This window comes from Melospiza melodia, chromosome 9, assembly GCF_035770615.1.
Source record: "Melospiza melodia melodia isolate bMelMel2 chromosome 9, bMelMel2.pri, whole genome shotgun sequence".
NCBI classification, from domain to species: domain Eukaryota; kingdom Metazoa; phylum Chordata; class Aves; order Passeriformes; family Passerellidae; genus Melospiza; species Melospiza melodia.
The window spans coordinates 25,065,976-25,078,442 of record NC_086202.1 but is presented as its reverse complement, the minus strand read 5'-3'; the positions used below and the strand labels follow the sequence as shown (position 1 = coordinate 25,078,442).

Genomic DNA, 12,467 nt, shown 5'->3' with positions numbered 1-12,467 from the left:
ATAAGAATCACGAGGCTCTGCCAGCAGCACGCCTGATCCCACCCGCAGAGTGCTGGAGTGCTACCAGAGCTGAGACATGGGGCACCACAGGCTGCTCTGGCCTCTGAGCTGCCCCAGGGCCAGCAGGGCATTGTCACCTTGTCACTGCCATGACATTGCCAGGGAGCACCGACACTGCCTGGACACCTGGGGACAGAGAGAAGCACCAGGGAATCCCACCTCAGGCTCACTGGGTTCCAATCCTATCAGCTCAGACCTCCACGTTGTGTCTGAGGCTTGGAACAAACACAGACACACCAGGAGACCAGAGCCCCACACTGCCTCTGCCAGCTGGAGCAGAAGAGCTGAGCAACTCACTGGGTTCAGGAGTTTTATGGGTTCTTGGCCTCCTTTTTAACATCACCAAATAAAATGGCTTTGGAAATAATGGTAATTAGAGCAAATACAATACTGCTGGAGTCAGCTTCCTTTCTCCAAGCTTGGTCACCATTGCTTTAACAGTTAGAGAATCCCCAGCAGTCTCCATTTGTGATCCATCCCCAGTGTTTACACAGGAGCTATTCCAAGGGGCTAGAGGCCTGATTTGGTGTCAGGATTCCCAGCTGTGCCATCACCCACTCTGTTAGCTTAGTCCAGCAAAATGACAGAGAGCACCAAGCACCCTCCTGCCTTTCTGTGGTAGGAAACACCACAGGGCATAAATTCAGCAAATTCTGTGATCACTGATTTATAATCTCAGAACCACGGGACAGCATTCAAATTCTGCTGAATGATGTACTAAAGAATCTGCTATTTCCATGAACAGCTTTGTTTCTCTGGGCTTTCCACGGTAATTCTCCTGCTTGGAAGCTACAAATCTCTGCAATAGCAATTGACTGTCCTTCCTCACCCGCTGGGAAGCTTTGCAGTCACACCAAGTATCTTTTGAGTCTCTACAGAAAACATCTCTATTCTTTCTCTGGGCTAGAAAAATACTCCTGAAATTCATTAGGCATTTGAAACTGGCTGCATGTGCATTAAAAGCTGATCAGCTCGATCAGCTTTTGCCATGGAGAGCTAAACCATAGCTCATGGAGTTTCCTGTGTTTGTAAGGTTGTGGTTTTTTGTTCTTCTGCAATTCAAATATCTGGTATACTCTGGTCTAAGCACAATGTCCCTTACTTGAGATTTCTTGGCTTTCCAAGCAAATTATTTTTTATGGTTTCTTTAAAGTAGAGGCATGAATTTTGCTAGTCTGCAGGGTAGATGAGTTTCCATTCAGAGTTTCATTTAGCTAGAGGACATGTGTTAGAAGCTCATTGATTAGGATGAAAATGAGCATGTGAGCTTTAGGCTGTTCTCAATTCCTTGAGCTTAGCCAACATAAGAATTGAATTAGTTTTTTTTTTTTTTACAAACACACGAACAGAATTTCACTTCTTTCTAAGGAGAAAACCTAGGAAATTACTGTGAATGTTTTTGAGAGGCTATTCAAAGGACAGAATGCACTTCTCAAAACAATAACTGCTGTAAATCCATTAAAATATACAGAGAAGAACTAGATGGTAATGAGGAAAGTAATGAAAATAACATCATCTCACAATAAACTGAAGATCTACAATTAATTTGTGCTCTGCCTCTGCTAATTCTATGCTAGGGACCATAGAATCCCTCTCTTCCCAAAACACGTTCAAAAAACCCCTTCATTTCAATTCTTAGAAGAATGGGGGGAAATTCTGCCCCTGACATTTCAATTTACACACCTTTGAATTTCAATACTGTGTTATGTGCCTTTCCATTGAGGGGAGGATTTGCAAAGGCAGAAAGAAATTCAGCTGATTACATTAATATATCAATGAGGGTTGCAGGATTTCAGCATTGCTGAAAAATCAGCCTTTTATGGCTCTCCAGCTGCTTCCTGATCATATAACAAACTCAATCTTCTGTTTATGGAATTACAGCCTGTTACCATGGAAATAATTATGCTGCAATAAACCCCTGCAGCATCAAATAAAAGAAGAGTGACTGAAGAGAGCAAATATTAAGGGAGGAAGCAGTTACTCACACAGGACTCTGGTAATTAACAAATGTAGCAGGGATAACTGTACACAACACTCAAAGGTAAGTGGGTTTGCATGAGGACATGGTATGTATATATGTACCACACACACAGGGTTAGAAACCAAAAAGAAGAAGAAAAAAGAAACACAGAAATAAAATACCATTTAAGCTGCATCTGCCCAGTATGTTCTAAACAATTTTGTCGCTCCCTGGCCAAGGCACACTGTTACATGTAACAATTTTGTACTTGGCCAATTTCAACTAGGAGATAACATTCAAAACTCTTTCTTAAAGACCTTGTTCTAACTCCTTGTACAATCTAGAGGCAGCCTCTTGTCTGTCCATTTTAATGGCTGACCTTCTCACTGTAAACAGCATAAAAATATAGGTAAGCATCAGAGGAAAATTAAAGGTTTTAAAATCATTCACATCAGTATTGCTCATTTGAGATTTTTTTCTTCATTAAAAAATTTCAAAAACATAGCACCATATTTTCTGATTCTTCATCCAAACTGAATCTTGTAAAGTGTAAAATCCATATAGAAGGCTTGGTTTCTCTCAGAGACCTATCACAAAGCTTCCAGGTTTTCCCTTTGAGAAAATAAAACCAAGTCTTTATGGCAGCTTCAGGGTCTGCTGGAGACTCAAAGCAGGAGGATAAGGGTTCTGTGTCACAGAATGAACAGGGAGCTATGGATCATTTTCTCTACCAGGCTCTCCTGATTAATGCAGCGTGCCAGGTTTGCACTCACTCCTTTTGTCAGGCACACAGGACCAGGGAAGCAGGGAGAACTTTACCCTACAGTGAGGCTTTTTTGCACCACTGTGAACAAGTGGACTCAAAGGTTATTGAACTGCCATCAATGTCTGGCTAAATCCACTGCTGACTCGAACACATTGAGTTTTCCTGTACCTTCCAAATCCTGCTCTCAAAACCAGGTTCCTTTGTCCTTGAATGTTTTAGTCATTTATGTAAAAAAATGGCAAAATCAGCAAGAAAATATTGAATTAGCTTGGGCAAATCCTATTCTTCCCTTGGCCACAGTTCTGCCCTCTTTCCATATCAAGTATTCATGAGTTTGCAGACAGCCACAACCTCATATCATTACTGAGGCACAGTATGTGGGAGAAAGTCCAGCACTGCTGTGTCAGACAGGAAGAGGAACATGACACTGCAGAGAAACACAGCACTGCCCTCTGTGCCAGAGGCTCACTAACCCAGCAGCCTCTCTCACAGAATGCCTGATGCCAGATGTCTCAGGGAACAGGAGCACTGAGGATTGCGTGTCTGCAGGAGAAGGCCCCAGGTAGGCAGCAATATTCTGCTGTCACTTTTCTGCAAAACAGAGAAATCAGCTGCACAAGAGAGAAAACGGAAAAGCACAGACTTATTGCAGATCATAGGAGGCGAGAGAAATCCCTCAGGATTTGTTCCATCTGGTGCATACCTAGGTCATCCAGCAGCTGGAGGTCTCCTGATAGCCCCAGGTTCAGAGAACTGAGTTCAGAAGCTGCTCTCTAACCCTACCTCAACACTCAGCCACACCAGGCACAGGCCCTGAGCAGCTCAGTTCTGGCCCAAGGTACAGAGCATAACAAAGCTGCAGCACATCTCAAGCTGCTCTACATTGTGTGTTACATTAAAACTTGTCCAATGACTTCAAATTAGGTGGCTCTGTACCCTAACAAAAATTGTTTTTACGTTCTTGCTCCTGTTCTCTTTTTACTTTTCCATCTATATCTGAATTGGAAACAAAGGACAGCACTGTTCAGAGTTCAAGATCACATAATGCCAAAAATTTCAGAAATACTGAGGTCTGACGTCCCTGGTTAGATCCATATCCAGTGATACAGAGAAAGAGACACTGAACACTGACAGGAACTTGTCTCCATGGGAGATAAAATCTCAGCTAAGTATTTCCAGGGTCTGTAGAGGCCTGAGCATAAATAAGGAATATATTTCCAAGTTCAAAGTCAGAAAAATGTCACTGCATGTCCACCCACTGAAACACATGCTCAGTCACTGGCCTTCCTCTGACACTGATGTATTCTCCAGCCATCCACTTGGTGTATTTGAGATACTTGCTTCCAAACAGCATCATCTATTCTCTAATGACCTTTCTAACACAAATGTCATTTAGATAGATAAATTATTTTCTAGCCATGCTGTGATAAGCTTACCCTATTTTCTCCCAGCTTCTCTTGTTAAGGACAGGTAAATAAGAGCATTTACAAATAGCTCCCATCTGAGCACCACCAGCTGCAGTTCACAATGAATAAATGGCAGAAATAACAGCAGCAGACCAGCATTGTCTCCCCTCCCACATGACTGTCCTTCAGCTACCTAATGCTCAATAGTTTTTGAGATCTCATTTTGGGAATGCTGGCAGCTCTGGATACTGCATCAGTGTCAAAACCAAAATTGGCAGGGCCCTCTGCTTCCTCCCAGCTCAGCTGTAGTGGCTAAAGAGCTCCTGCCTAATCACACAAATATGTTTCTGTGCAAATTGCAAAGCTGCCTGTCACTCAAATCTCAGAGAATCCCAAAGGATCTTGACATTTTGAGGAGACTTCTCTCAGTGATTTTAGCACAGTAGGAACAAGCAAAGTGTTTAATTACAATGAAGTATGTTCCTGAAACATCTGTCCAGGAGCAATTTGTAAGTGAATTGAAGGTGGACCTCCAAGAATTCAGCTCACCTGTGATGCTATTCCAGCACCAGCCAGCAGTCATTATTCAATTAAAGCTACAAAAGATTTCCTTTACATTGAATAAGCTCACTAAATGCTTTGGTAGGACCCATATAATGCCCAAATTCTACTAATAATTTTAGGCAAGGTACAAATAGCAAAAAAAAAAAAAAAGAAATTGGGAGCAATTTATTCAGTATAGGAATAAATATAAAGGAAATACTTAATTCTGAAGTGATGTTTATACATTGCTTCCCTTTAGACATCAATCTGTGGTTTTTAATTGGCAAAGAAATTAAAATTGTTCAATAATCTGAATATAATTCATTCACCCTCAAAATGAAATAATTCCTTCAACACTGACTCATTCTGATACTCACTTCAATTTTAACCTTTCCTCAAGACACAAGGAACCAAACAATCCAAATAAAGAAGCAGGCACCATTTAGCATTACATTTTGCAGGTGACTAATATTTTTTTTAGAAATTAGGAATAAGGCTACACAGAGAGGTGCCCTATTTGGATTGCTAAACACTCTCAACAACTTCAACAACTTACATCTTTTTTCATGGTTTGGACTTGTTTTCTAAACAGCAAATTTTATGGTACTGAATAGGACATTTATGGACAACCTGCATTCACTGTTTTAAAAAATGCAGATTTGGGGCCTTTGGTAGTTAGTTTCCAAACAATTAAAAAATGATCATGTTAATGATCATTCCCTAAGTCTGAGGATGATTTTAAGTCTAGCCTTTCTGACCTGCAAATGCCAATCCTTTTGCCCCCAGCTCTGCACTTGTAGTTTCCATAGGACAGCACACTTAAAACATAAGACCATTTCATCCTTAAGTCACCATAGGAAATCAAACTTGAACTCACAATCACTGCTTTGTTTTGAAAAATCCAATCCTTTTGCTGTGCTGCTGAGTGCACACATCCCACGGTAGCTAAGCTCTTGAATCCATGGGGAATTGCAGCAGCTGGGATATAGAACTCTAGATCAAGCAGAAGGCACTTTTCAGAGCATTTGAATTGGAGAAGTGTCCATTAGCAGCTTTTGTTCAATCTTATATCCATCCCAAAGAGATGGGAAGAAAAGTTTTCTTATGTGGCTATTCAAACTTTGAGGAAAGCAGAAGGATTTGAAAGGCAGTGCTATAAAGATAATTCCACTTAAATTAGAATAAAATTATTTTATACAAATGCTATGTTGTATTCACAAACAACATTCACATTTTCAGAAACTCAGCACAACATTAGCAATATTGAAGTCTCATATCTATTTTACTCTTTCAGGCTACAAAAATATCTATAAACTCAGAGTAACTCCTGGCCTAAAAAAGGTAGCATGAACATAAAACTTGTCATGCAGCAGAGTCAAAACCAAACCCACAGGTGAAAAACCTCAGATCCCTCAGTTTCAAGGGAATAAAGAACATGTAATTGGGGTAGCTTTGCATTTCTTGACAGACACTAATTTAAAACTGGACCAAAAACACTCTACATTCCACGCTATGTAGCAGAGGAAGAAGGTCTGGAAATTCATTTATATATTAAGGGCAACTTAAAATTAAGCAGCTTCAAGGTACAAAAAATTATGATGTCAATTGTCTTCTAGGAAAAAAATATTTTAAGATTAAAAAATATTATTGTCATCTACTCTACTTGAGTCTATGGGCAAGACTATTGCACAGTAATTACTATTTTATATCCATAATTTGCAGTTGGCTTTTTTATCTTTTTTATTTTAAGCCAGAAACCATCTTCACTGAGAGACCATTTAACATCACATTGTGGAACTATGCAGTAGAAATCAATTACAAGTATCTGTACAGTTAATGATCAGCACACCTGAAAGAAGTTTTATTTTCCAACTCTGGTGCACATCAGTTCATGAAAGTAAAAATATATTTCCAGCAGAACCAGATGCCTGACTTGCAAATCTGATTCCAATAGTTCTTCACTACAGTTCTGAAGAAAGTAGAAATTCCCTAACAGTGGGCAAAAGTCAAACCTAAGCAATACCTTTAATTGGCAATTTAAGAAGGTAAAATGGAAATGGGTTTTTATGAAATTTAACTCAATGTGCATTTGTGACTACCTTTGTTAGAGCAAATAAAATCTATAGGGTACTCTGCTGCTCTCCTTTCTCCTATTACTTACAAATCAGAAAATTACTTACCCAGAAAATGGTCTCCTGCAGTAGGAAGCTGAACAGGTTTAATGTATAATTTATATATGGAAATGTAGGTGTCAACACTGTGACAATTCATCAGATAAATATTTTTGCAGTTAGAGTTTTCTGTATCTGTCTCCCTCAAAGAATGAGCATGATACAGATTATCTCAATGATATGATGTTGTTTTGGTATATGGAGCTGAACTGCATTTTTAATTTTTTTCTCAGCTACAAATCAATCAAAATGAACAAGGCTTTTGTGCTGTATGAGAGAAGCTGTTCTGATGCCATCCCTCTCAAGAGGGCCATTCACAGTGAGAGCACTAACATGAAAAAAATAAATATTTAACAGAATGACGTTTTCCAACATTCACCTTGCCATCTCTGAGGGGTCATTTTCAACCCTTCTATGGCTGACTAGGGTCTTCTGGTCATTCCTCCCTCATTTTAAGGCTACTGTTGTAACTTGTTCCAGTCATTCCATGCAGGTCTGTGCTTCAAGTGAGTCTTGGAAAATAGTTTTAATTTGAAGCACTTTTCTAATAATAGTCTTTGAATTTATAACTATCTAAGGAGCACTTTGTGAGGTTCAGAAGCTCTAGATATTTCAAGTCTGACAACTGAATCCAACAATATCTCTGTATTGAGGTGTTTCTACCATGGCTGTGTTCAAATAAGCAACATTTGAAATGGGATTGCAGTCCCATAACCATTACAGAGTTTTCTCAAAATCAGCTACCAAAAGTTAATAGAAACTTTGAATATTCAAGCTTTAATAGATTTAAATATGTGATAAGATCTTTGGCAGGGAAATGGGTGGTTTGCATATCCCTGTGACATCTTGTTGAGTGAGGAATCACTGTAGTTACATTTCCAAGATGAAAAGGTTTTCTATTTTACACCAGCCTATCAACTTCATCCTGTGGATGGGGGAAAGAGCTGGAAAGGCACTAACTCAGAAAAAAGAGCAAGGAATTAAGTATTTCTGTTTACTTGAAACCACTTGGACCCAAGGCCAGTCAATAGGAAAAGACATTTGGAGAAGTTATTTTCTGATGTTTCTTCCACCATTGTGCTATTCACTTTTCAAGTCAACACACACATTCAGCATTCATAGCAGCCTCTGGGAGGAGCTCCATGTTTTAACTATATATTGTATGCAAACACATTTCTGGTTCCTTCTCTTTGGTTTTGGTTGTTGGCTTGCCACACTATTGTCCTATTCCCTAAACAATCTCTTGGAGACTATTTACTAATACAGTTGGAAATTTAGTCTCATATAGTATGGCTCTTTTGGTATTACATTTATTCACAAAGAGCCTTTCATAACAAGCTCAAATTCAAAATTATTTCCTACTACAGCCTGATGCCAAGGGAAGAAACTGCAACAGCACAGGCTTTTGCCTGACCTAGAATGAGGATGTCAGGTGATAAAAGAAAAGCCTTAGGAGTAGGAGAGGAGAAACTTGGTCATGATACATCAGTTACCACTGACAGAACATCAGCAGTGACTCCTGACTGAAACCGGCATTTAAAACAATTCCCCTTACTCCATCACTAAGATACTCCCAAAACAAAGGAGCAGCCTGGAGATACAAGGAGCAGGAACACGTAGCTTTTGCAGTCCCAGACTGTCATTTTGCCCATGGGGACAGCTGGCACTCATCCTTGCAATCTCTTCCAGATGCCTGCTGCACCACAGCCAGCTGCAAGCCCACCATCCCCAGCTGTGAAGCAGAGAAGGAGGTCAGAAATCTTACTCTGGTTGCGCCTTGCTGTCTTTCTCAGCACAGCCTCCTCCATTCGGGCTTTTTCTTCCCTTTCCCTCCAGCGCCTCAGCTGCTCTTCTCTCATCTTGTAGAATAAGATCTGCTTCTGCTCTTCGTTCAGCTCTGCCAGGAGCTCAGGGTCAATATACATGTCACGCAAAATTTGCTGCAGCATGATGACTCCAAAAATATAAAAATAAAAAAGATAAGGAAAAATAAAAGAGAGAGAAACCTGCTTCCAATTATACCCACTACAGTGACAAAAGCCCACTGATGGCACTCCAGAAGGCCAACTGCAGCAAAGGAGCTCTCCCACACCTGCCTGCCCAGGAGAGGTTTGATTCCTGCTCTGGCTCTTTTTGTGCAGGCATATTCTGCTCCTTGGCTTGACAGGGACAAAGTTCTTTTCTTATCTCATCCTCCAAATGTAGGGACAGGTGTCAAGTGAATGTAAGAAAAATGAACAGAAAAGGCTACGGAAAAAACATAAAATGAAAAGGCTGGGAAAAAAGAGTAAAAGGCATTTGAGTGCTCCTGACTGCAAGCCAGTAAAAATAAGGGATTCTTGATTGAACCCAGCAGCTTTGCTCCCTTGAGCAGAAGGAAATTCAACATAGAGAGTCTCAGAGTTTCAGGTCAAGCAGTTCCCTTCAGCAGCAATACACTCCCAAGGGCATGAGCGTTGCCCAGGGGTTTGAAGTGATGTCATGGTTAAAGGTATCACCTACACCAACAATATCCATGTCACTTTGGGAACCGATCTCCCCTGATAAGAGAGGAGTTTGCATATTATTTCTCAGTCTAGCCTGTTAACTAGTCTCAACAGAGTAAAGCATGTTAGAGGTCATAGTTACCTGGTGTTGACAAATACTGTCATGCAGTAAACTGACTAAAATGCTTCTAAAATTAAAGCAGATGTTACAAAAGCCACAAGAATCTTTTTATCGCTTAATAAATAAATCAATATGAATTAAAACAAGACCAAGTTCTCAGCAATTCACGCAGGCTATGCAAGCCCTGATGTTAATTCATTTTCCACTTGGTGACAGGAGAAAGTTACAATGCTGCTCTTCCAGGAGATTATAGCTCTTCACTATGTCGCAGTTTTATCAAAAACAGCAAAAATAATATTTCAGCACTAGGCCCAACAGCCACTTGATTATGTAAAAAACCCAAACCAAACCAAAGCAAATACACTAGAAAGCAAACCCTCTGGATTCAGGAGCCTGTTTCCACTGGGCAGGGGCTCAGCTCCTCTGGGGAGGGAGGGCACGCTGTGGGAGGGGGCTGCTTTGTGAGACAAACCAAAGTGTGGCCACTAAAAGGCACAACAAAACACAGGCTGAGCCACATCCCACTGCTTGATTTTTATACAACAAGGAAGAGAAAGAGCAGGTCTATGTTTTCTCACGAGAAACCTGCTTTACAGATAAGGAGCTATCAAAGCCCTGTATGACTTCCAAGACCTCATATTCGAAAACATCTTGCTAATGCACCCATGCCCTTCATTTGAGGAATGTAAAATACTATTGCCCTAATTTAGATGGAAAATCAAACTGATAGAAACCAAAATTCTGATGAAGCCATTTTATCACCTGGAACCACAATGCCAAATATGCTGGAATGAGGCCTTCAGCTGAAACAGGATTTCAGAACCTGTCATGTATGGGCTGTAAGGAGTGTAGTCCACATGCTGCTCTGAAATTCAGGATTGGTCCTATGGACAGATTTTGTCTCCTAAAACAAAATGCTTTTATTATTACTATTATTTTTTAAGAAATTCAGCTTGGAAAGAAAAAACCTAGAGTAAGAAAGATTTTGTTGTGCTTCTCTATTTTACTTAGGTATAGAAAGGGGAGACCCTGAGGGGGTTGGCTTTTTTTTCTTTGCTTCTATTCAATTATATTAGAGCTGTGCCTCCACATTTTGGCACTAATTGAAAAAGACTCACTTTTGCAAAGGCTTCAGGGCAAGCACTTTCACTGTTTTACTCATTTGTCATCATTCTTTATTTTATTTTCCTTGACTTCACAGACCAGAAATTAAATCCTGATCAGAAGCTATCATGGTGCAGAAAACAAACTCTTCATCACGGATTATGTGTATCTGAGCATGACAAGTAGCACCCTCTCTGAACAGCATTCAGCTGCAGAAGCAGCTCGGGATGGAGATATAAGACAGAATGCAAACAAATAGGCAATGTTCAATGTTGAACATTGTAATGTTCAATGAGCAACCACACAAGAAAAACAGCAAGAGCAAGTAGATGAAATGACACTTCACGAATAACCCATTGCCTGAAGATTATTCAACTAAAATATTTGAAGATGGTAACCAAATGATCAAGTAGAAATCATCTGTGTGAGAATTTTTTTTTTTAACAAAGTAAAAAGTCACATGTGGAAGAGTTATCATCTAATCACAGCAGCAAACCTGATCAACTTCCTTCTCATAGATTCTCTTTGGGTTGCAACAATCCCAAAATAAAAAACTGGAAATATAAAGGAGAAGAAAGATAAAAAAACTTGCCACTTGATGTAAGCCAACATCCAACAGAAGTAGAAACAAACATCATAACTTTTGCCATTAATTTTTAACCTATTAGACACTGATTCTCATTGTAGTTCATGTTTCCACAAATATTCCAAATACATAGATGGAATTATCACAAAGAAATTATCATGATCTCTCCTGACTGCTCAGAAAATTAAGCAAATCTATGAAATCCAAAATAACCTTGAGGAAACACCAAATCTACTGTAACTCTTTCTATTTCTAGGATTAGCTCGTATTTTGCAAAGTGATGAGCTTTGCATCTCCAACCCATGTAGAGTCAAAAAACTCGGGGATAGGAAATAACTCAGGCAAAACAAAATATAAACATTTTATTGCAAAATAATTATTCTCTCTCCCATTCCTTTCCCAGGCCAAATTAATATATAGATAAATTAATGACTGAGGAGAGCAGGGAAATTTATATTAAGGATGCCTGTTTCCTGATTTTGGCCATCCCTCATCTTTCCACCCTTCTGAGAAGTATTTTGAGTAGTTTAGGAGGACAATGAACTCTCCATTGCTTTTCCACCTTGGTTACCCCTAGTTCCATGGCCCAAGCCAAGCTAAAATCATTACAGAAACATCACAACTCAACAGCCTAAGCACAAAATAAAAGTGGCTATTAATGGAATTCTTTGTTGGCAGTTATTACCTTACAATAAGTGCCACAAAACTTGATGCTCTAATTAGTAGCAGTCTCTGCAAGGAGCCCAGAGGTGTTTAAAATTTAAGCTTGGAGTTTCCTTTCATCTTAAATGGCATCTTCTGGGACTAGACACATTCTGCCCCACCTCTGGTGTAGCATCTTTCTGGCTAAGCACTTCTCAACATTGCCACTAGAATCATCTGTTGGGGGAAGGGGAGGGAGGGAGAGGAAAAGGTACAGAAAAACATTTTCATTTCATTTTTTAAGGGGAAGTCCTTTATTGACTAAGGGCTGCAAATCTCTTCATCCATTTTCCTCTGAGCATGTGCACCTTCCATTCCCTGAACTGAACAGCTCACTGGCAATGCTGATTATTGCTGAGCCAGGAGAGCAGCATTTGTGTTTTATGACACAGCCATATAATCTAGTCACGTAATTTACATAAAAATATTGTGCTATAACCTACACATTACAGAGGAAGAGAGGGCAGTAATGCATCTCTCTCCTTAAAGATTTATGTCATTAAGAAAACATTAATTTTAAAAAATATTTTCTTAATATGATTAAGAAAAAAAAACAGTAAAG

At 39.6% G+C, this 12,467-nt stretch overlaps 1 protein-coding gene across 1 annotated transcript in view; it reads right to left on the bottom strand.

Annotated features, from left to right (window-relative positions):
• The window catches only part of SH2D4B (SH2 domain containing 4B), a 58,782-nt gene extending 49,927 nt beyond the window's left edge, over nt 1–8,855 (bottom strand). Inside the window, exon 1 of the mRNA XM_063162858.1 lies at nt 8,672–8,855. Coding sequence (XP_063018928.1) covers nt 8,672–8,855 — 184 coding nt within the window. The remainder of the gene's footprint in view (nt 1–8,671) is intronic.
• Between the last annotated feature and the right edge of the window lie 3,612 nt (nt 8,856–12,467).